Below are 25979 nucleotides of genomic sequence, written 5' to 3' on the forward strand. Positions count from 1 at the left end.
ATATTTATTTCTGTGTTGTGAAATGTTTTTAACTTGATAGGAATCACTGACCATAGCTCCTGCTGTTATTAAGGTGGCAGATGTTGGTACTGCTGTGCGGAGTTGCATCCCTTAGCTGCCAGGATCTGCTGACATTAAGATACGAGTGAAACCTTGTTTTGTCGCTGTGTTGAAGGCTGGTTTAAGCGTAGGTCGTTTTCACAGTTTGTCAATTTTTCTGGCCAGTCGTTCATTTCAGGTGACTACTGTCTTGTTTTCTGTATGAAATTGATGTTGACAGGAGGAAGGTGTAATTTGTTACCTATATCTTGTTGACGAGCTGTCACCACCAGCCATGGCCGGGCCAGGGGCAGTCAGAGGAATAAAAATGTTATGTATATGGCAGGTGTTTGTGTTTTATATGAAGGCTCAAGCATGTCCAAGGGGTTTAGGAGATTTCGAACCTGCATTCAAGGGAGAAAACCAAGGTGTGTCTGCTCCAATGTTGTATTCTGAGGAGGAGAGTTTTAACGATATAAACCCCGTGGGGGAAAGTATTTTATCCAACTTATAAACAGATTTTTGAGCTTTATAATTGGAATAACTATGTACTCATGACCGTTAACCAAAACTGGTGACCTGAACACAAGGCATGACCTGCATGCGTTGGTCAAGAGTTGAGTTGTGTGTCCTGTATTCAGAAATAGATATGACCAGCACCTTAATAGTTTCACAGTGCAACATTATTTACAGACTGCCATCATATAACTGGAATATTGCGCAAAACAACAAACAAACAAACACAGAGCAACAGAACTTTCTTGTGACAACACACTCCCTTGCTGGTTTGAAAAACAGAGAAGTCATTGTGTATTGTTGGAATCATTCAGATGCCATAACCATTTATCATCCAAAACTGGCTCCCACAAGAGGTATGGCTTGGGTGAGATCAAGTGATATCTACATTGTAGATATTGCTGCAATGAAATTGCATCACGATGCTTTGCAGACCATTGTTACATCCTTGGTTACCATGACGTCACAATCAAATGACATCACTAATGGCTCTGCTACTGAAGGTATTAGCTGTACTTTTTACATGAAGACACTGCTTATTACTGTCTACAAACTGAGAAAGTGGGAAGAATGATGTTGGATGATAAATAAAATCTCACCCTCGTGTCTTTTGATATCAAATATATCAACACAAACTTCATTTAGTCGCCCCTTACGACCTTCATTCATACCTGAATCCCAAGGAGTTTTCCAATAAATTAACCTGGTACAATGAAATAATAAAAAGAAAAGGTTGCCAAAAAAGGAGTATGGTTTAACTTTATTATCATCAATGACATGACTTTGAATAACATTAAATACACACATATATATATACACTCTGACATTGAGTAGTGTTATATTGCTGCACCAGCTGCCAGTGCTGTAGGGGGGAGGGACAACCTCTAATACTGATAACCACAGCAACATGTGCCTGTCTACAGGAAGTACTGGAATCTTCAGGTAATGTGTTGCAGACTTTTACCTATGTAATATTTCTCCAGTAATGATATATCAAAACTGATTATCAAATGTTTTTCTTTTGTATACTACTCAAATGAAGTTAAGGACTACCTAATAGTTCATATTACTATAGTTCAGTTCTTAACTTCTTTTGAGTAGTATATTTATATCCACACAGCTTGCTGTTTATCAACCACAGTAAACATCTCAATGAGGCTGTTAAGGTGACCTATGCTGAAGACCTGGGTTCGATTCCCGACATGGGTACAGTGTGAGAAGCCCATTTCTGGTGTCCCCCACCGTGATATTGCTGGAATATTGCTAAAAGCGGCGTAAAACCACACTCACTCACTCACTCACTCACTCACTCACTGTTAAGGTGACATGTGACTACAGCCATGTCAATATCAAAGTTACTGTCTTAAGATATTGATAAAAATATAAAACAAAATATGTGATGCAGTCTTGATAAAATGCTGGGGAGATTGCAGGGTAATAATCAAACAAATGAAAACAACATTAATAATATTCCAGATATCTTGGATCTTTTGTATGGAACTCAAAACTTGTATGTATGTAAATATCAAATATGTCACAATTAAAGAATTACTAATCATTATCTCTTTGACAAAACCAAGAAATGTATGTCCGATATATCCATGATCTACATGAACCAGGGTGAGGGCTGTACGTGGAGGGAGGGCAACTGGCAACAGAATACCATGAAAACATTCACATCCACACACACATGACACAGGCAGGGTCTACTGTATCTTGTCACAAACATTTTGGCTTTAGCGTTTGAACAGTTTGACTGAGTGGCAAAATAAAATAATCCCAATACTTTCCTCCAAAACCTGTTGCAACACCAACATGATGGTCACATGGAACGAGGAGGATGCTTTCAAGGCAGTGTTTGTCCAAAGCAGATTCTCTCTCTCTCTCTCAAAAACAATTAACCACACACAGAGAAGGGGTGAATTTTGAGTAGCCAGCTGGGCCATGTACATTTCGTTGCAGCAAGCCTTTCATATTTTAACTGGCCATCGGCCAATGGGCCAGCAGTTAAATGGACCCCTGGGTGATGCTGTCCCTGTGCTGGACCACACATGTCTCCAGTGAAGTACTTGCATGTATCTGTTGAGCGTCATCTTACACCAGTGTTCATCTACTCCATCACAGGTTAGTGGGAAATGGCATGAATATATATATCGCTATCATGGGACACTTCATTTTCTCAACACATACGATACACTCACACACCAGGTAATATTTCTCACAATCATACACCATATATGAGCAGCATATTGAGCACAATCACTGTAAATAATAAAATATGTGTGGCAAAAATAAGGCTTTCTTATAAAGGCATACACAAATTAATGGAACAATACATACAAATTGGACAATCTTTTGACAAGGAACAGTGGATAACTTTATACTGGTTTGAGATATATATGTAGTCTATATACTAGAAAATAAAAAGTAAATATCTTTGGTATAGTTCACAGGGCACCATGCATAGACACACAGCATCCAGTACAGTGGTCTGTCAATAGGTCAAAGTGAACTCACAACTGAATCCAATGTGATGTTTGATTTGACTCAGCTGTAACTAAACATGTACACAACTTGGTGGAATGGATATTTATACATATTCTCATACCAGCAGTTGAAACCGAGAAATATACAACCACAGAGTCCTGTGTCTACCGGTGCTGACATTGATATACGGGAAGTTTATCATGTGGCTACTTGAATGTAGACACCCAAGGGACATAATTCAGTGAATGCAGAGTCCTTGCAGCCCACTAATCAACAGAAACAGTTGAATGGGTTTTAATAAAAAAATATAGTTTTATAACTTTAGTGGATATGCAGAGGCTCAGCACCAGATATGATAGTGATTAGCTTGGCTCATTACTCACAGGAATACTCTCCCATGAACTCCGGTATTGACATTAACATTCCTGTAGGTAATAGTTTCGTACCCTGTGGAATGACAGGACATGAGCCACGTATTGCGAGGGTCTGCTGAAGATTGCAGTTTCTATATGTCATCAATGTCATCATCGTCATCTATATGTAGGTCCTGGATGTCATCAAGGTCATCGTCCTCCAAGTCCCCACTATCTATTGAAGCTTCATTGACATCTACATCATCATCGCTGTCACTCAGCACTGGGTCAGGACTTCTCCTTGTTTTGCGGACTGTTAACACAGCAATGTACAGCGAGTGAGTGAGTGAGTGAGTGAGTGAGTGAGTATGGTTTTACGCCGCTTTTAGCAATATTCCAGCAATATCACGGCGATGGACACCAGAAATGGGCCTCACACATAGTACCCAAGTGGGGAATCGAACCTGGGTCTTCGGCGTGACGAGCGAACGCTTTAACCACTAGGCTACCTCACCACCCCAACAAGCCAGTAGAAGACTGAAATGATCTCAGGAATACTGTTGTTAGATGACATAGTTCTGTGATAACATGCACTTATTGAGAGGATATGTGTCTGTGACTCACCTTTCCTAGCTGAGGTGTATTTGTTGTTGGAGGACAAAGGTTCTGTGTCCGAGTCCTCAAGGTCATCAAGGTCATCAAGGTCAAGGTCATCATCATCAATATCTGAGTCTATGTCTACATCTGCACGACGGGATGTTCGGTAGGATTTAGTTGTTCGTGACTTGTAGCCTGAAACACAATGGGAACAATGCAGGAAGCACAAGAAGTACAAACTATTCTACCAACACTGTAAATATCATGCGTTGTCTTAGTAGATTCAATAGTCAGACATTTACCATTTACACTCCTCTTCTCTTGCATTAAATTTGTACAAACATCCTTATTTTCATCCACATCTTCTTCAGCTATCACAGCAGTCCACATAACACCAATAAATGACTCAGGGTGAAACAATAATCAGTGCACCGGTGTATTGTAAGTTTTCCTGCGATGATACGATGCATGATACATTTGTTTCTGTATCCATACAAGATGATACACTTGCTAAAATAAAGTACTTACTGCTTGTTTAATGACTTCAAAATCTTTGTTGGTCAAATATCTCACAATATGTTTTAATTAGCGTTTCAAGTTCTCTTCTAAAAATAGCCACTACGAATGTGTGTCTACAGCTAGCTTTTCCTTTTGAACCTGCTCTGAACTAATTTAAAGTAAGAAGTTTCCATGCGATATGATGTAATGTGTATCGTGATCCGTACTGTATCATGACCTTGCTGTATGGTTTCACCCCTGTAAATGACATTTACCTTTTGATAGCATTATCCAATTACTTTTACAATTGTCTCAAAAATGCAGTTCTAGTCAGGTACACGATACAAGCCTTACTTGTCGTAATAACATGAATAGAACGTAAGAAAGGAGCATGCATTCTGGGACCTATCCTCAAGGTAAGTCCATACTACAACACAGACATACGTTAGTCTTAGCACTTGGAGGGCAGTGTGGAACAATACCCCGGCCTCTCCTCTGGGATAGAAACGAACCCAAGCCTTTCCATGAATATGTGGCTGTAACTTGTTTAATACCACACACAGCAATATAACTCCTATTAGATAGAGGCCTGGAAACAATCAAATCAGGATCAGACAATCCAGTGATTGATATTGTAAGCAACGCTCCACACAGCTGGGGTACGCTGACTCTCAACCAAGCCATGTGGTCGCCTCTTGTGACAAGTGTAGTGCTGGGATACGCTGACTCTCAACCAAGCCATGTGGTCGCCTCTTGTGACAAGTGTAGCGCTGGGGTACGCTGGCTCTCAACCAAGCCATGTGGTCGCCTCTTGTGACAAGTGTAGTGCTGGGGTATGCTGACTCTCAACCAAGCCATGTGGTCGCCTCTTGTGACAAGTGTAGCGCTGGGGTACGCTGGCTCTCAACCAAGCCATGTGGTCGCCTCTTGTGACAAGTGTAGTGCTGGGATACGCTGACTCTCAACCAAGCCATGTGGTCGCCTCTTGTGACAAGTGTAGCGCTGGGGTACGCTGGCTCTCAACCAAGCCATGTGGTCGCCTCTTGTGACAAGTGTAGTGCTGGGGTATGCTGACTCTCAACCAAGCCATGTGGTCGCCTCTTGTGACAAGTGTAGCGCTGGGGTACGCTGGCTCTCAACCAAGCCATGTGGTCGCCTCTTGTGACAAGTGTAGTGCTGGGGTATGCTGACTCTCAACCAAGCCATGTGGTCGCCTCTTGTGACAAGTGTAGCGCTGGGGTACGCTGGCTCTCAACCAAGCCATGTGGTCGCCTCTTGTGACAAGTGTAGTGCTGGGGTATGCTGACTCTCAACCAAGCCATGTGGTGGCCTCTTGTGACAAGTGTAGTGCTGGGGTACGCTGGCTCTCAACCAAGCCATGTGGTCGCCTCTTGTGACAAGTGTAGTGCTGGGGTATGCTGACTCTCAACCAAGCCATGTGGTGGCCTCTTGTGACAAGTGTAGTGCTGGGGTACGCTGGCTCTCAACCAAGCCATGTGGTGGCCTCTTGTGACAAGTGTAGTGATGGGGTATGCTAACTCTCAACCAAGCCATGTGGTGGCCTCTTGTGACAAGTGTAGCGCTGGGGTACGCTGGCTCTCAACCAAGCCATGTGGTCGCCTCTTGTGACAAGTGTAGTGATGGGGTATGCTAACTCTCAACCAAGCCATGTGGTCGCCTCTTGTGACAAGTGTAGTGATGGGGTATGCTGACTCTCAACCAAGCCATGTGGTCGCCTCTTGTGACAAGTGTAGTGATGGGGTATGCTGACTCTCAACCAAGCCATGTGGTGGCCTCTTGTGACTAGTGTAGTGATGGGGTATGCTGACTCTCAACCAAGCCATGTGGTGGCCTCTTGTGACAAGTGTAGTGCTGGGGTACGCTGGCTCTCAACCAAGCCATGTGGTCGCCTCTTGTGACAAGTGTAGTGCTGGGGTATGCTGACTCTCAACCAAGCCATTCTCTTTCAGATTAAATCCTCCTTGGGGCACTTATTGCATTTTCCTGGCTCAAGAAAATCTACATGACATAGTTGTAACCATTTTCCTTAATAAAAATTGTTACCACACAAAAAACTTTGTTTTTGTATGATATACGTCCACCCTTATGGTGCCTCACCCTCCACGGCGCGTCACGCCAAGGGAAGCAACTCTCACCCAAATCACTTTCCTTATGTCATCTGACAAAGACAGACGTGCTGTTTTTTTCAAGACAAAACAAAGTACAAGATAATCGTTCGTACAAGAACCATGGCAGACCAAACTGTATGTATGGTACATTTCTTTCATGCAAAGGCGTAATACCTCGCATTGTAAAGTTATAAAGTTGTAATTATGTGACACGTGTACGACACCTTTGAAAACAAAGGCCGTAGTAGCGTCCATTTTGTAGTGCCACGTATGATACATGTAACACCAGGGCCATCAAAAACGGCTTGTTTTTTTTTAATGTTATATCATCGGGCTTTAGACTACAATCTTTTCCTTTAATAAACCCAAGGTGGTGTGTTAATTATTTTTAAATTACACTTACCTTTTTTACACCTTCGCGCGTAACACGCCCACTTTGGTGTTATAATTATACTACGACATTGGCTATTAGTATCGCGTTACCAATCGCATTCTAAATTACGCCTTTGCTTCTAGTTACACAATTTATGCACGTATCTTTCCGATCTTTCAATCGCACTGATACACTTTATTACCCTTCCCGCCAAACTAAAAAATTACGGTCTTTTTTACAGACCTTCAAACTGTGTACGGGGTGCTCGGCTTCGATTCCCCCCCAAGACAGGCATGATACTTGCATAAAGTGTTTGGCCGAAGACGGGCATGACGATGGGTCATGCCCGATCTGTGTTGCATTCACCCCACGGGCGCAAAAAAAAGAGAAAGGTGGACCTCTTACACTTTAAGGGTCTATTGAAGGCGGGGGTGGACATTAGATCGGCAAAGACCGCCCCCCCCCCCCCCCCCCCCCATCTAAAAAAGTAAGAAAGGGAAAAAAAGCAGCTGAGACTGTCTCCTCCGCTCCCTCCCCGGGGGCCGGGGGAGAAGGCCCTAGGGTCCCCGTCACAATCACTGCACCCTCTCCTGCACCGTCTTTGGCAGACATCTCTGCCTTGTTGAGGTCGCAGATGGCGTCGATGATGGAGGTAAAGTCTCAGCTCCGAGAGGAGATGCGGACTGAGCCTTCCCCGTTGTCGGCACCGGAAGCGGCTTTGAGACCTTGTGATATGCCCGGCGTCGGCCGAGGCAGGCCACTTGGTCTCGGGAACGATCTCAGACCGGGCTTCGGCGCCGGCTCGAGGTCGCTCCCCAGCGGAGGGGTGGCGGGCACTGGCCCGTTCACTACCGACGCACAGTTCTCCCTAGCGGAGCCAGACGCCTCTTCCGAGGCCGAGGCTTCCTCTAGCGGATTTCTAGCCCAGAGCCAGGTGGGTTCCCTTGAACCCCCGGCACCTCGGGACCGGGACTCGGCTTCGGGCCGGGTGCAGCCCGGGGATGCGAAGGCCCAGGCCTTCGGGCGTCCCCTTCCGACTTCGTCTGCCTCTTCTCTCTGGGAAGAGTCGATTAATTTCGGCTCGGAATCGAGAGAGGAGGAGTGGATGGAGGAGGGGGGAGACGACTCGGAGACCTCGGGAACATTTTCCTTCTTTTACTCGTTGAGGCATGTACGGGACAAGATCGTCCAGGTACTGCCTCAGGTGGCTGCGCCTATGCCCCAGTCGGATCCGACTGAGTTCTGCCTTCCGGGGGACGCTTTTGCTCCGAGCAAGGCGCCCCAGGTGCGGCTCCGTATTCTGTCCTCATTGGTGCATGAAGTCATCAATCCTCTGTTGTCGGGTGCCCGCATGAAGTTCGACCTGCCCGAACTTATTAAGCGGTACCCGTTAGCAGAGGATTGTGATTTTGAGGTACCGGTGGTGGACGAATGCGTCTGGACCTCCGTTACCCTGGGGCTAAGGTCAAGAAGGGCCGGCGGTTGCCACCCTTTCCCGCGTGCGGTACGGAGCTGAAGGCTGCTTACGTTTGCTTCGAGGAGCAATATCGTAACGCATGTCAGCAGCTCCGGGTGTCCGTACACTCCGCTTATCTGTTGGCCGTACAGAGGGAGTTAGCGGGAGAGGGGCCGGCCGACACTTCGGAGTTGGCCGCGCAACTTACGGAGGTACATAGTCATCTTGCGAGGGACGCTATTTGTAGCTGTGCCTCGCAGATGATGTGCGCAGTCATGGGCATGCGCAGGCTGTGGATGTCGGTATCCAAATACTCGGCTTCCACACGCCAGGATCTACTTGCTTTGCCATATAAGATGGGTGCCACCCTCTTCCCTGGGGCTCAGCAGGTGGTCCGAGAGGCCGCACAGTTGTATGCCTCCATCAAGGATTCTAAGGCCTTGTTGGAGGTACCATGCGTTAAACCGCGTAAGCGGACCTCTCCACTTGCTTCCTCCTACGCTGATGCGCCGGGTCAGAAGTCTGCACCTGCTTGGAAGCAGCCGCTTCCTTCAGGTAAGGGCGCCGGGAGGAGCAAGAGAGGCAGGGGCCGGGGCAGGGCAGCTGGTCGAGGCCAGCAGCCTTTTCGCGGGGCCGGGAACCCATCGGGTTCCCATTAGCGCCCGAAGTGCCCCGGGCGGACCCACGGTCGCATGTTATCGAACTGCCTCAAGCCGGGGTCCACTGCCTCAAGCCGGATGTCCCCGTAGGCGGCCGACTGGCTCTATTCCTGCAGGAATGGGAGACAGTCACATCCAATCCCTGGACCCTGTCCACTCTAAGGGATGGCCATTTGCCTCGGTGGAAACACCATCCGCCCCACTCCGGTGCCTGCTACCCTAGAGAGGGCGGAATTCCTCCGTGCCGAGGTCGACACACTTCTTATGAAGGCTGCGATCGAACCGGTTCCCGTGGGACAGGAAAGCGAGGGCTTCTACTCGACAAATTTCCTAGTCACCAAAAATGACGGAGGGTTCAGGCCTATTCTCAATCTGAGAAGGCTGAACAAACTTATAGAGGTACTGTCCTTCAGGATGGAGACACTGCACTCGGTGATCTCAGCTGTCGAGACCGGAGAATGGCTAACGTCAATAGACCTAAAAGACGCCTATCTCCACGTACCCATACACCTCGAGTTCAAGAAATACCTCAGGTTTTCTTTCGCGTGTTATCAGTTCAGGGTTCTACCATTCGGGATCGCTACGGCCCCGAGGGTGTTCACCAAGCTGATGTTGATTCCCGTCCAAGTGGCCATGTCAAAAGGTCGGTTCTGCCATCCGTACCTCGACGACTGGTTACTAAGAGCTCTATCGCAATCCCTGAGTCAGATAGCTACACAACAAGTGATAGATATTCTGATCACTCTAGGGTGGATAGTCAATCTCAAGAAGTCAGATCTGAGCCCTACTCAGAATCTAGTCTTCCTAGGGGCGAATTTCAACACAGTGAGCGGAATTGTATCTCTGTCACAAGATCGCATTACCAAGGTCAGAAGTGTTACTTCCCAGTTCCTTCTGTCCGCCAGTCACACTGCTCGTACATGGCTCCAGTTACTGGGCAACATGGCGGCGACAGTGGATGTGGTTTGGCGGGCGCGCTTGAGAATGAGACCCATTCAACAAGCGCTCCGTCGACTTTGGGTGAACTCGGAAGATCTCGAGACTGTTCTCGAGACTCCGCAGTGGCTCAATGCACACCTTCAGTGGTGGACCGAGGTCGGGAATCTGTCCCGGGGGCTCCCCCTCGACACTCCCGTGCCGTCTCTCACAGTTCAAACAGACGCGTCACTCTCCGGCTGGGGAGGCGTTCTGAACGATCACACTGCCTCGGGACTATGGTCCCAGCAGGAGATCAAACTGCATATCAATGTGCTAGAACTGAGAGCGGTCAGGTTGGTGTTCCAACGCTTCCTGGATCTGCTTCGTGGCCAAGTGGTGCGTCTAGAGATGGACAACCAAACGGCGATGACTTACATCCGGAAGCAGGGGGGAACGGTGTCTCCGTCGCTTCTCCAAGAGACGTGGCAGTTCCTCCTATGGTGCGACTCACACGTTATCAGGGTGCTACCTGTTTATCTCCCGGGGGTAGACAACGTCCGTGCGGACGCTCTGTCTCGCCGGATCCTCGCTCCTCACGAGTGGAGGCTCGACCCGGGAATATTCGGGATTATCTCCCAGTTATACGGGTCGTTCCAGGTGGATCTGTTTGCGTCTGGGGTGAATCACCAGACACCAACGTTCTGCTCCCGAGTCCCCGACCCGAGGTCGGTGGCACCGGACGCCTTCCAGCTAGATTGGACGGACAGAATTCTGTGGGCATTCCCCCCAGTACCTCTGATTTCCAAGGTCCTGTCTCAGCTAGCCACTCAGCCTGCGCGACTACTTGTGCTCCTGGCACCCCTTTGGTCGGCGCAGAGTTGGTTTCCAGTCATACTCAGGTTTCTGGCTCAGCCTCCTGTTCTATTACCTTTACGACCGGACCTCCTATCCCAGAACGAGGCCCTCCACCCGAATCCCAGGATTCAGTGGGTGGCTTGGCCACTGTCCGGAATCGCCTCCAGGAGAGCGGTATTCCTGCACGAGTTGCAGACACAATACTGGCTTCGCGGAGGGATTCAACAAACGTTCAGTACGAGGATAGATGGGCCTGCTATGCGCGCTGGTGTGTCGATAGAGGGATTGCAGATCCCTTTTCTGCAGATCTCGTAGCCGTACTTGAGTTCCTCCAGTCGCGACTAGATGTCGGCCTGGCCGCATCGACAGTCCGGGGGTACTCTACAGCTATCGCTGCCTTTCACGTCCCCGTCGACGGGGCACTTTTGGGTGCGCACCCATTAGTGCAGCGTTTTTTAGCAGGTGTGGACAGGATCCGACCGCCTGTCCAGCGGATCAGTCCCCCTTGGGAATTGTCAATCGTTCTTGATTGGCTGTCCGGTCCTTCCTTTCGGGATCTGTCGTCTCTCTCTCTTCAGCTGTTGAGCTGGAAGACGGCGTTCCTTGTGGCGGTAACGTCCGGCAGACGGGTAGGCGACATTCACACAATGTCAGCCGATCCCGAACTAACTGTCTTTCACCTGGACAGGGTCAGTATTCGCCTGCCGGACTCTTACCGTCCTAAGGTCGCACACGCCTTCCACGTGACGGCTCCTATTGAGCTACCTGCTCTTTTACAGCCTTCTTCGTCGGGGACCACTACAAGACATGCTCATGTCTTGGATGTCCGCAGGACCCTTAAGTCCTATATCAGCAGAACTAAGGGTATCCATAAGGATAATCAACTATTTTGCTGTTATGGCGGTAGGAAGGCTGGCTCACCTGCGAGCAAACAAACTATTTCCAGGTGGATAGTCTCTACTATATGTACGGCGTACACACTTCAAGGCAGGGACCCCCCTACCAAGTTGAAGGCTCATTCGGTTAGAGCAGTGGCTACGACACAAGCGTATGCCGCGGCTCTGCCCATTGAGGAGATCTGCTCCGCGGCTATTTGGAGCCAGCCAAGCACATTCATCAAACATTACCAACTCGACAAACACTCAAACGAGCGTACTCGGTTTGGTCAGTCAGTTCTCCGAACTGGGCAAAGTTCTACATCTCTAGCCGATTGAGCCTTCGAGATTTTAGACTGCCCGGACCGGTTATAACACTGCTCAGTAACGGTCCGGATTTTATCTTCTACGGTCGATACAATACCAGCCATTACCACTCGATAATCATCGTATTTGCACATGCACTCCTTCGATTACGGGGACCCTTTGGCCTAGCTCTGTGCGGGTTTATAGTCTCTTGTGATCTGTGCCCCCAATATCACTTGTTCAAAAAAGTGTGGGGGGGTGGGGTGTGTGTCTCGAGTTCTCGATATGATAAGCCACAAAGAATGGCTCTTTTCATTGTGTATGGTCGATAACGCCCTGTCTCCAGCCCCCGCCTTTCGACGGTGGTGCCTCACGATAAGGTTGGTTCCATTTATTGAACTCTTGTTTATTCATTGAAATAATCAAAATACGATGTATTTATGCACGCTTGTTGCTGACGGATTCCACTTCCTATATTATCTTTAGGAGTCTATCTTGATGCAATAAGTGCCCCAAGGAGGATTTAATCTGAAAGAGAATTTTACAAACCTGTAGAGGTTATGAATTCTCTGATGAAATCCTCCTTGGGGCACGGCCACCCGCCTCCCCACATTCCGTCAGCATTTGACATATGGAAAGTGATTTGGGTGAGAGTTGCTTCCCTTGGCGTGACGTGCCGTGGAGGGTGAGGCACCATAAGGGTGGACGTACATCATACAAAAACAAAGTTTTTTGTGTGGTAACAATTTTTATTAAGGAAAATGGTTACAACTATGTCATGTAGATTTTCTTGAGCCAGGAAAATGCAATAAGTGCCCCAAGGAGGATTTCATCAGAGAATTCATAACCTCTACAGGTTTGTAAAATGTGGTGGCCTCTTGTGACAAGTGTAGTGCTGGGGTATGCTGACTCTCAACCAAGCCATGTGGTGGCCTCTTGTGACAAGTGTAGTGATGGGGTATGCTGACTCTCAACCAAGCCATGTGGTCGCCTCTTGTGACAAGTGTAGTGCTGGGGTATGCTGACTCTCAACCAAGCCATGTGGTGGCCTCTTGTGACAAGTGTAGTGCTGGGGTACGCTGACTCTCAACCAAGCCATGTGGTGGCCTCTTGTGACAAGTGTAGTGCTGGGGTATGCTGACTCTCAACCAAGCCATGTGGTGGCCTCTTGTGACAAGTGTAGTGATGGGGTACGCTGACTCTCAACCAAGCCATGTGGTCGCCTCTTGTGACAAGTGTAGTGATGGGGTATGCTGACTCTCAACCAAGCCATGTGGTGGCCTCTTGTGACAAGTGTAGTGATGGGGTATGCTGGCTCTCAACCAAGCCATGTGGTCGCCTCTTGTGACAAGTGTAGTGATGGGGTATGCTGGCTCTCAACCAAGCCATGTGGTGGCCTCTTGTGACAAGTGTAGTGATGGGGTATGCTGGCTCTCAACCAAGCCATGTGGTTGCCTCTTGTGACAAGTGTAGTGATCGGGTATGCTGACTCTCAACCAAGCCATGTGGTGGCCTCTTGTGACAAGTGTAGGCTGCTCAGGGCCTATTCTAACTAGGGGTGAAACGATCCAGCAAAGGTCACGATACGATGCGTATTATGGTATATAGGTCACAATACGATACATATTGCGATACTCATACAATAAATATTTCAGAGCAGGTTCAAAAGGAAAAGCTAGCTGTAGACACATGTTCGGTTTTAGTAGTGAACTTGAAACACTAATTACAACACATTTAGCAATATCTGACTAACAAAAATGCTGAGGTCATTAAACGAGTAGTAAGTAATTTATTTTAGCAAGTAATTCATCTGGTATCTATACAGAAAAGAAACGTTTCGTGTATCATATCGTCACATGAAACTCACGATGCACCAGTGCACTGATGCATAGTTGGTTGGTTGGTTTGTTGTTTAACGCCGCACTCAGCAATATTCCAGCTATATGACGCCGGTCTGTAATTAATCGAGTCTGGACCAGACAATCTAGTGATTGATATCATGAGCATCGATCCATGCAATTGGGATCCATGACCGTGCATCAACCAAGTCAGCGAGCCTGACCACCCCATCACGATAGTCGCCTTTTACGACAAGCATAGTCGCCTTTTACGGCAAGCATATGTTGCTGAAGACCTATTCTACCCCGAATCTTCGCGGGTCGCACCGATGTATAGGTTCACCCCCAATTCAAACCCAGAAACCACACTGGCGACTCACCGTTAGTGTTGCTGTTGTGAGGAGATGCTGATGTAACATTTAGACGGGCATCCACAGTGTTCAGTTTGTCCTTTAGTGTCCTCACTGTGCTCCTGCATGGGAAATGTGCAACAGGTATCAGACAGGCGGGGGAGATACGGAGACTGACATCAGCAATCAATGGCTGTGAAGTGAGTCAGGGAATGTGCAACAGGTATCAGACAGGCGGGGGAGATACGGAGACTGACATCAGCAATCAATGGCTGTGAAGTGAGTCAGGGAATGTGCAACAGGTATCAGACAGGCGGGGGAGATACGGAGACTGACATCAGCAATCAATGGCTGTGAAGTGAGTCAGGGAATGTGCAACAGGTATCAGACAGGCGGGGGAGATACGGAGACTGACATCAGCAATCAATGGCTGTGAAGTGAGTCAGGGAATGTGCAACAGGTATCAGACAGGCGGGGGAGATACGGAGACTGACATCAGCAATCAATGGCTGTGAAGTGAGTCAGGGAATGTGCAACAGGTATCAGACAGGCGGGGGAGATACGGAGACTGACATCAGCAATCAATGGCTGTGAAGTGAGTCAGGGAATGTGCAACAGGTATCAGACAGGCGGGGGAGATACGGAGACTGACATCAGCAATCAATGGCTGTGAAGTGAGTCAGGGAATGTGCAACAGGTATCAGACAGGCGGGGGAGATACGGAGACTGACATCAGCAATCAATGGCTGTGAAGTGAGTCAGGGAATGTGCAACAGGTATCAGACAGGCGGGGGAGATACGGAGACTGACATCAGCAATCAATGGCTGTGAAGTGAGTCAGGGAATGTGCAACAGGTAACAGACAGGCGGGGTAGATACGGAGACTGACATCAGCAATCAATGGCTGTGAAGTGAGTCAGGGAATGTGCAACAGGTATCAGACAGGCGGGGGAGATACGGAGACTGACATCAGCAATCAATGGCTGTGAAGTGAGTCAGGGAATGTGCAACAGGTATCAGACAGGCGGGGGAGATACGGAGACTGACATCAGCAATCAATGGCTGTGAAGTGAGTCAGGGAATGTGCAACAGGTATCAGACAGGCGGGGTAGATACGGAGACTGACATCAGCAATCAATGGCTGTCAAGTGAGTCAGGGAATGTTTATTGATGCTGCGGTCAGCTGGTACATCAGATGTGGTTGACATCGGGAGCAACTATCCAGCCCATAGGTTGGGCTGACACACAATAACACAATAACACATTGTAGTGACACAATTGTCAGTTTAGTCAGGTCTGACGACAAGCATGAGCTAGTTACATATCCTACATCCATTACCTGTGACCTTAGAGGGTGAAGCAGTAGGGTTGAGTAAGTGAGTGGTTGAGTGAGTGGTTGAGTGAGTGCTTGGGTGAGTGGTTGAGTGAGTGGTTGAGTAAGTGAGTGGTTGAGTAAGTGAGTGGTTGAGTGAGTGGGTGAGTGAGTGGTTGAGTGAGTGAGTGAGTGAGTGGTTGAGTGAGTGGTTGAGTAAGTGAGTGGTTGAGTGAGTGGTTGAGTGACTGGGTGAGTGAGTGGTTGAGTAAGTGAGTGGTTGGTAGATTGTTTGGTTGAGTGGTTGGTTGAGTGGTTGAGTGAGTGGTTGAGTGAGTGGTTTAGTGTGTGGTTGAGTGAGTGGTTGAGTGAGTGGATGAGTGAGTGGTTGAGTGGTTGGTAGAGTGGTTGGGTGGTTGAGTGAGTGAGTGAGTGAATGAGTGAGATGTTGGTAGAGCGGTTGAGTGAGTGGTTGGTAGAGTGTTTGAGTGAGTGTTTGAGTGAGTGGTTGAGTGAGTGGTTGAGTGAGTGAGTGGTTGAGTAAGTGAGTGGTTGAGTAAGTGAGTGGTTGAGTGAGTGGTTGAGTGAGTGGTTGAGTGAGTGGTTGAGTGAGTGGTTGAGTGAGTGGTTGAGTGAGTGGTTGAGTGAGTGGTTTAGTGTGTGGTTTAGTGTGTGGTTGAGTGAGTGGATGAGTGAGTGGTTGAGTGAGTGGTTGAGTGAGTGGTTGAGTGAGTGGTTGAGTGAGTGGTTGAGTGAGTGGTTTAGTGTGTGGTTGAGTGAGTGGATGAGTGAGTGGTTGAGTGGTTGGTAGAGTGGTTGAGTGAGTGAGTGAGTGAGTGAATGAGTGAGATGTTGGTAGAGCGGTTGAGTGAGTGGTTGAGTGGTTGGTAGAGTGTTTGAGTGTTTGAGTGAGTGAGTGTTTGAGTGAGTGAGTGAGTGAGTGAGTGAGTGAGATGTTGGTAGAGCGGTTGGTAAAATGAGTGGTTGAGTGAGTGGTTGAGTGATTGATTGAGAGGTTGAGTGAGTGAGCGATTGGTATAGCGGTTGAGTGGTTGGTTGAGTGGTTGAGTGTGTGGTTGAGTGAGTGGTTGAGTGAGTAGTTGAATGAGTGGTTGAGAGGTTGAGTGAGTGAGTGATTGGTAGAGCGGTTGAATGAGTGAGTAAGTGAGTAGGAGAATGGTTGAGTGAGTGAGTGAGTGAGTGAACAGTCCAGCCATATCATGACAGGGATACCAGGAAATAACTTCACACCTTGTACCAGTGTGGGGTGTCTCCCTCGGGTCTGCTATACTACTGCTAGTAACAGACCATATCCCTGGTCAATAAACATTAAATACCTGAGATGTTCCAGCTGGGTGTGTCCAAGACTCCGGTCAGCATCAGGACACGTCTTCAAGATCTCAGTCAGATTCCTTGTCCGACCATTTGTGATTTCATGCAAGGACTGTTGGAAAGATAATCTAGCATGTATTACATGAATGTTGATGTATAAATAGTAGATGTTTACAGGGTCCACATCATTGGTATTGTGTTTTCTCAGAAGTGAACAAAAATGACCAAAACAACCACTGCCTCTCTGACCTTGTTCATCCTGTCCTGTGACCTCTCCAGATCTCTCTTGTCATAGTGAACTCCCATCACATCCATTTCTACAGACCCTGCATAAAAAAAACCCCAAACAATTACTTACAAATTTAATTTTCCTCTCAGTTTCTGATACATATCACTTGAGTTGAGATTCACATTCAGTTCCCCATGCTTGTATTTCACTGACAACATCAAGCAAACCATTAACTGAAATGTTGCATTGAAAGAATAAAGAAGTTGAAATTCATAAGTCCAATGTCTTCAGTCAAACAGGATTAGATCGAAACAATTGTGTCCACACACGTAAATAATTCCAACATACCCACTCTTCTCCTGAGGACATCGAGATCTTTTCTGATGTATCGCAGCTCCTCCTGAATGTCTTGCCGACTGGACAAAAAATCTACTTCTTTACATGATATATACATCCTTGCTGAATCTTAAACATTGCTTGAAACTGAAAATATGTGGACCTCTGCCTCTGTTACTACTATAGTCTAGTGAATTGGGAAACATTTCAAGATGTATTTTGAAAACTCAAACAATGACTGATTAATACTTTCTCAGTTTCCTTATGTAAATACCAATATATTAAATATCAAAACTGAAAATTAGCATCATACTTTACAACACAAACACATCTAGGAACAAAAGCAGAACTTGAAACTTTGTTGTTTATCCAACTTTTGTGGGATTTTATCCCATCACACATTCATTTTCAAAGAGCTAATATTAGCAAATATAAAATATTATTAGAAAATAAAAGATAACAGATTTCATGAAGATAGGAACTGATCATCAGTTGTCAATATCAACCAATTATTCGAAACCAAAGAAACTTGAACTAGAAGGTTCACTAAAAGGTTACTAGAAAGTTACTAGAAAGTACTATAAAGACACACTTGACTGATCGGTTCAGTTAATAAATGACAGTTTCCCTCACACTTCTTCTAAATCTCTGGATGCTGTGAAGGACGTGTGATCAGATGTAGAGTGATGGTCTACCCGAGTCCTGAAAAGCTGCAGTTGATCTCTAACATCCTTGACTTCCCGTTTGAGGTCTCGCTTGATCTGGTCCATCTGCCATTCAAGGTGAGGGTTGCCACTGCCCCTCCCCAACACGTGGCTGCTTAGTTCACTCAGCTCACCTGCAAAACACAACACACCTGTAACACACCTGCAACAGACAACACACCTGTAACTCACAACTCACCTGTAACACACAATTCACTTGTAACACACAACACACCTGTAACACACCTACAATAGACAACACACCTGTAACACACAACTCACCTGTAACACACAACACACCTGTAACTCACAACGCACCTGTAACACACAACACACCTGTAACACACAACGCACCTGTAACACACCTACAATAGACAACACACCTGTAACACACAACTCACCTGTAACACACAACACACCTGTAACTCACAACGCACCTGTAACACACAACACACCTGTAACACACAACACACCTGTAACATACAACTCACCTGTAACACACAACACCCCCATAACATACAACACCCCTGTAACACACAACACACCTGTACCACACTACGCACCTGTAACACACAACACACCTGTAACACACAACACACCTGTAACATACAACACACCTGTAACACACCTTCAATAGACAACACACCTGTAACACACAACACACCTGTAACACACTACTCACCTGTAACACACAACACACCTGTAACACACAACACACCTGTAACACACAACTCACCTGTAACAAACAATACACATGTAACACACAACATACCTGTAACATACAACACACCTGTAACACACAACACACCTGTAACACACAACACACCTGTAACACACAACACCCCCATAACATACAACACCCCTGTAACACACAACACTCCTGTAACATACAACACACCCGTAACACACAACACGACTGTAACCCAACACACCCATAACACACAACACCCCTGTAACACAACACACCCATAACACACAACACCCCTGTAACACAACACCCCTGTAACATACAACACACCTGTAACACACCTGTAACACACAACACACCTGTAACACACAACTCACCTGTAACACACAACACACCTGTAACTCACAACGCACCTGTAACACACAACACACCTGTAACACACAACACACCTGTAACACACAATACACCTGTAACACACAACACCCCCATAACATACAACACCCCTGTAACACACAACACTCCTGTAACATACAACACACCCGTAACACACAACACTCCTGTAACATACAACACACCCATAACACACAACACCCCTGTAACACACAACATACAACACCCCTGTAACACACAACACTCCTGTAACATACAACACACCCGTAACACAACACCTCCGTAACACACAACACCCCTGTAACACACAACATACAACACCCCTGTAACACACAACATACAACACCCCTGTAACACACAACACCCTTGTAACACACCTGTAACACACAACATACATCACCCCTGCAACACACAACATACAACACCCCTGTAACACATTTCTGACACCCTGTCTATCATGTTCTGGGAGAGACTTACTTCTGACACCCTGTCTATCATGTTCTGGGAGAGAGTTACTTCTGACACCCTGTCTATCATGTTCTGGGAGAGACTTACTTCTGACACCCTGTCTATCATGTTCTGGGAGAGATTTACTTTTGACACCCTGTCTATCATGTTTTGGGAGAGACTTACTTCTGACATCCTGTCTATCATGTTTTGGGAGAGACTTACTTCTGACACCCTGTCTATCATGTTATGGGAGAGACTTACTTCTGACACCCTGTCTATCATGTTCTGGGAGAGAGTTACTTCTGACACCCTGTCTATCATGTTCTGGGAGAGAGTTACTTCTGACACCCTGTCTATCATGTTCTGGGAGAGACTTACTTCTGACACCCTGTCTATCATGTTCTGGGAGAGATTTACTTTTGACACCCTGTCTATCATGTTTTGGGAGAGACTTACTTCTGACATCCTGTCTATCATGTTTTGGGAGAGACTTACTTCTGACACCCTGTCTATCATGTTATGGGAGAGACTTACTTCTGACACCCTGTCTATCATGTTCTGAGAGAGACTTACTTCTGACACCCTGTCTATCATGTTGTAGGAGAGAGTTACTTCTGACATCCTGTCTATCATGTTCTGAGAGAGATTTACTTCTGACATCCTGTCTATCATGTTCTGAGAGAGACTTACTTCTGACACCCTGTCTATCATGTTGTAGGAGAGAGTTACTTCTGACATCATGTCTATCATGTTGTGGGAGAGACTTACTTCTGACATCTTGTCTATCATGTTCTGGGAGAGACTTACTTCTGACATCCTGTCTATCATGTTCTGGGAGAGACTTACTTCTGACATCCTGTCTATCATGTTTTGGGAGAGACTTACTTCTGACATCCTGTCTATCATGTTCTGAGAGAGATTTACTTCTGACATCCTGTCTATCATGTTCTGAGAGAGACTTACTTCTGACATCCTGTCTGTCATGTTCTGAGAGAGATTTACTTCTGACATCCTGTCTATCATGTTCTGGGAGAGACTTACTTCTGACACCCTGTCTATCATGTTGTGGGTGAGAGTTACTTCTGACACCCTGTCTATCATGTTCTGGGAGAGAGTTACTTCTGAAACCCTGTCTATCATGTTCTGGGAGAGAGTTACTTCTGAGACCCTGTCTATCATGTTGTGGGTGAGACTTACTTCTGACACCCTGTCTATCATGTTCTGGGAGAGACTTACTTCTGACACCCTGTCTATCATGTTCTGGGAGAGACTTACTTCTGACACCCTGTCTATCATGTCCTGGGAGAGAGTTACTTCTGACACCCTGTCTATCATGTTCTGGGAGAGACTTACTTCTGACATCCTGTCTATCATGTCCTGGGAGAGAGTTACTTCTGACACCCTGTCTATCATGTCCTGGGAGAGAGTTACTTCTGACACCCTTTCTATCATGTTCTGGGAGAGACTTACTTCTGACACCCTGTCTATCATGTTCTGGGAGAGACTTACTTCTGACACCCTGTCTATCATGTCCTGGGAGAGAGTTACTTCTGACACCCTGTCTATCATGTTCTGGGAGAGACTTACTTCTGACACCCTGTCTATCATGTTCTGGGAGAGACTTACTTCTGACACCCTGTCTATCATGTCCTGGGAGAGAGTTACTTCTGACACCCTGTCTATCATGTTGGGGGTGAGACTTACTTCTGACATCCTGTCTATCATGTTCTGGGAGAGAGTTACTTCTGACACCCTGTCTATCATGTTCTGGGAGATACTTACTTCTGACACCCTGTCTATCATGTCCTGGGAGAGAGTTACTTCTGACACCCTGTCTATCATGTTGGGGGTGAGACTTACTTCTGACATCCTGTCTATCATGTCCTGGGAGAGAGTTACTTCTGACACCCTGTCTATCATGTTCTGAGAGAGACTTACTTCTGACACCCTGTCTATCATGTTCTGAGAGAGACTTACTTCTGACACCCTGTCTATCATGTTCTGGGAGAGACTTACTTCTGACACCCTGTCTATCATGTTCTGAGAGAGACTTACTTCTGACACCCTGTCTATCATGTTCTGGGAGAGACTTACTTCTGACACCCTGTCTATCATGTTCTGGGAGAGAGTTACTTCTGACATCCTTTCTATCATGTTGTGGGAGAGAGTTACTTCTGACACCCTGTCTATCATGTTCTGGGAGAGACTTACTTCTGACACCCTGTCTTTCATGTTCTGGGAGAGACTTACTTCTGACACCCTGTCTATCATGTTCTGGGAGAGACTTACTTCTGACACCCTGTCTATCATGTTCTGAGAGAGACTTACTTCTGACACCCTGTCTATCATGTTCTGGGAGATACTTACTTCTGACACCCTGTCTATCATGTTCTGGGAGAGAGTTACTTCTGACATCCTTTCTATCATGTTGTGGGAGAGAGTTACTTCTGACATCCTGTCTATCATGTTCTGGGAGAGACTTACTTCTGACACCCTGTCTTTCATGTTCTGGGAGAGACTTACTTCTGACACCCTGTCTTTCATGTTCTGGGAGAGACTTACTTCTGAGCATCTGGATCTGGTTCTGGTACTCTCCTCTCTCCTTCTCCAGACTCTGCACTGACTTGTTCAGTCGACTTATTGTCTGGGGAAAACATTATAAATAAATGATGTTAATCTTGTTCAGACAGGGTTGGTGCAAAAGACCAATGAGGTTTACTTGTCAGGGAGTTACAGGTGATTGTCTCTGGCTTATGGAAATCACACAATGATGACAACCACAAACTAAAAGCATGTATTAAACACAATCATTGCCAATTCAGCATGTATTAAACACAATCATTGCCAATTCAGCATGTATTAAACACAATCATTGCCAATTCAGCATGTATTAAACACAATCATTGCCAATTCAGCATGTATTAAACACAATCATAGCCAATTCAGCATCAGATGACCATCATGACAATCAACCAGTATCTTTTCTCTCAGTTTTGTTACCCTACTTGTAACTGACAATGTGTTTCTAAGAGACGTTAGCTGTTACAAATATTGGTTAATATACTCCTTGGAAAAGTACAGTCACAAAACATATTTTCCAAGAGAGGGAAACACTTACTTTTATTTAACATAACTTAAAGCTTTATACTTACCAAATTTCAAAGACACATTCACATGAATTTGGATGCATTATATTCATCAATGGCTATTATTTCTGAGGTCACAACAGTTTACTGGAGTTTTGAACCCTTCTGGATTGTTCTAAGAGCCTTTTTGGTACAATTTTGCTCAAAGAAATGGTAAGGATAATTTCAAACTCTGTGTAAGACATTTCCCTCAGGTATTGTTTTAGTAAGTTTAGATTTGTGAATTTGAATAATGAAAATCATTAAGTAAAACAAAGATTGTTAACATGTAGATTGGTCAAAAGGTTGTCACTGATGAATTACCGCATTCTGTTCTTCAATTTTCTCCTGTAATTGTAAGGTACTAGACTGTGGCATCCCAGTGAGTTCCTGGCGTATGTTAGAGTTGATCATGTTGTGACCATATCTGTCTGTCAGTCGACTTCTAGGAGTAGAGGATGCTGGGTAGTGGCCCAGTGATGTAGACAGGAGGGGAGACGGAGTGTCTGTGTGAACACAAGACATTGTATAGACCATGCAGAGTGGAACTGACATACTGGCCCTGCGAAATTATAACAGACTACTAACAGTGAAGGGAGGCATGTATATAACTCTGGGTCACTATACTGAATGAGCTACCAGTACTTGAAAAAACATTTAGCTAAACATTCCAAGGGGGATTGCAAAGAGTAATAAAGCTTAAAAGAGCTGTTTCTTACATACCATATTCGACGTAATAAGCGCCCCGCTCTAATAAGCGCCCATGGCAAGATTTGCTAATATATTAGCTAGTGAACAATCCCAATTAGCACCCTTCCGATTGATCAATGTACACAAGACTTATTTATTCGTGTATAATATGCAATGTGTTATATGCACCCTTAATTACGGCATTTAAATTCTGGAAAAATATATCTGTCGTGCATAATACGCACAGACTTTTCTTTTGTATCATTTCAGGCTGTCAGCATAAACCACAAAATTTACGATCTTTCACCAAAAGTATATTCTAATAAGAGCTCCCTATTTTTAATTTTGAGAGTGCCCTGGGCGCTTATTACGTCGAATACGATAAATGCTTTTCCTATCAACAAATTAAAACACAGAGAGAAGTAATTATTCGGTGCGTTCTTAATTTCCAAACAATCACAGATAAACTTTTGGGTTCTTTTGGGACATTCTGTCGTCCAAACTGGTCACTTATCATCGGTTCAAGATACACAAAACACAAGAACTTAGATACTCACAGTCTAAGGAAAGTGTATCCGGAGACAGGTTTGCTTTACTTCTTAACTTTTGCTGTAAGGAAAAAGAAGTATCAGGACACATATATACACACTAAGCACCAGGCCTTATACTCAGAGGGTGAAGCAATCAGAGTGCTTAAAAAGGTGAACATGGTTACAAAATTCAAATCATTTGACTCAAAGTGACGGCTTGTCACAAAACACATGAGCACATCAACAGGAATAGAAATTAACCAAGTAAGTCTACAAGCCCAAATAGTGATGACATGTAGCCATAACCCCAAAAGCCTGTAGGAAACCTTCAACATTAGTAGAACTGGTCCAGACAAGCAGGCTAGTGCTAATTTCTAAGCCTGCATCAAGTAGCGACCATTTTTAAAACTCCCTCTCATCGTTGTCTAACAGGCATCCAAGCCACCATAGTATACTTTCATTCAAGGATCCAAGGGTTAAGTATAAAGTTGGAGTAATCTACCCTAACATAAACACAACTAACAGTCAGTGAGGATTGTATTAGCAATCTCGAGATGGTTGAGATAAGATGTATATACGTCTTTGGATAAAGTTTTGGGGATGCTATTTCTTGGGGAACAGATTCTATAATTTCTCACAAAATAGACTCAAATCACTTTCTCGTACAAAAATAAAACTATGTTTTTTTATTTTCAAATATTTTTTGAATAGCACGAAAAAAAGTCGATAAACAGATAAAGCTTGCAAACACGCCGTAATAACGCATACTTACTTTCACCTTCGCCAAGTTGGCTTCTGTTTCTTGGACAATTGACGAAAATTTACTTTCCCAGTTCATTTTTCCTTTTGGAAAGAACTATCAGCAACAATGAATCATGAGATCTCATGGAAATATTATCTTGTCTTTGTGTTGTCGACGCGATGATCTTCAGGTGGGTGAACTACACGTACCCTATATATTTTCAACAACTAAACATAAAAACACCACACCGTTTGTCTGGCTAACTGTCACTAGTCAATGCAACCATTATGTAACATGATACATCATGCATTTCCTAACTTTCAGGGCTTACCACCGTTGCTTAGCGGATCGTTTGCATTATCAACGATGGTTTCTTTCTATCTCTAAACACAAAAGAGTCTTTCGGCGAACGAGCTCTTGGAGTTGTTTCCCTTACATTAGAGTTGCTGTTTTTCAGTCTATTGAATCTGAAGGAAAGTTGTTGTTTTTCGCACATCTAATTGGTACTTAACTTCATTTTCCAAAATGATTAAATCTACTGAAATTACACAAAATGGACAGCAAATTTTGTCTCGACGTAATTCAGAGGGTATATAGGATCTCGTATGAATCCCGGTAAGATCTAGGTCCCCAGCGACCAATCCTTGTCGTAAGAAGCGACTAAATGGATCGAGTGATCAGGCTTGGTGACTTGATGGATTGTATGTCATTGTATCCGTAGATCGATGTTCACGATGTCCTTCACTGGATTGTCTGGTTCAGACTCGATAGTTTACAGACCGTCGTCATGTAGCCGGTATATATGATTGCGGCGTTAAACAAACAGCAACAATGAAGGTCCAATTGCTTTATCGCGACATAACATGGAAATATGGGGAAAATATTTTTGACAATAATGGTGGTATATAATGGATTAAAGACTTAGTGCTGTTTTAGGGATTAGTTTTAAGAGCTATTCTCAATCCTTATGGCGTTCTGGGGCACCCCTATTCTGCCGTAATGGCATTCAACCATGCTCTATTATAACTGTCGCCAATTTAGAAACCCTTCCTTAGCTCAAATTACGAATATGGAATGCTTCCAACAAATCACCTTTTCAAACATATTTATTTGGCTTTAAAAAATTGTGATAACATTTCACACGAAATGTCAAACGCCAATATATGTCAAAGGAACTGCAAGCTTCCTATTGATGTATCATA

The 25979-nt window shown here is 45.4% G+C and overlaps 1 protein-coding gene across 1 annotated transcript; it reads right to left on the reverse strand.

Moving 5' to 3' along the window:
• Window positions 1–1380: 1380 nt before the first annotated feature.
• LOC139479103 (protein Spindly-B-like) lies at window positions 1381–25113 on the reverse strand. The gene is made up of 11 exons (XM_071261869.1): window positions 24808–25113; window positions 24063–24114; window positions 23140–23321; window positions 22253–22334; window positions 18092–18296; window positions 17471–17538; window positions 17143–17219; window positions 16899–17005; window positions 14280–14371; window positions 4020–4187; window positions 1381–3708 (listed from the first exon to the last, which is right to left on the reverse strand). The coding sequence occupies exons 1-11, from the start codon at window positions 24871–24873 to the stop codon at window positions 3548–3550; spliced, it is 1260 nt and encodes a 419-aa protein (XP_071117970.1). The 5' UTR covers window positions 24874–25113; the 3' UTR covers window positions 1381–3547.
• Between the last annotated feature and the right edge of the window lie 866 nt (window positions 25114–25979).

The sequence above is a fragment of the Haliotis cracherodii genome, unplaced genomic scaffold (assembly GCF_022045235.1).
Source record: "Haliotis cracherodii isolate W230 unplaced genomic scaffold, xgHalCrac1.p SCAF_4, whole genome shotgun sequence".
Taxonomy (NCBI): domain Eukaryota; kingdom Metazoa; phylum Mollusca; class Gastropoda; order Lepetellida; family Haliotidae; genus Haliotis; species Haliotis cracherodii.

What these genes read in the sequence shown, in the direction of transcription:
- LOC139479103 (XM_071261869.1), bottom strand. Translation starts at nt 24,873, where the DNA reads ATGAACTGGGAAAGTAAATTTTCGTCAATTGTCCAAGAAACAGAAGCC. An exon ending in TGTCCTCAGGAGAAGAGTGG is followed by an intron (nt 17,220 to 17,470) that starts GTATGTTGGAAT and finishes TTTTTTATGCAG; the next exon opens with GGTCTGTAGAAATGGATGTG. An exon ending in ATACACCTCAGCTAGGAAAG is followed by an intron (nt 3,709 to 4,019) that starts GTGAGTCACAGA and finishes CTGTGTTAACAG; the next exon opens with TCCGCAAAACAAGGAGAAGT.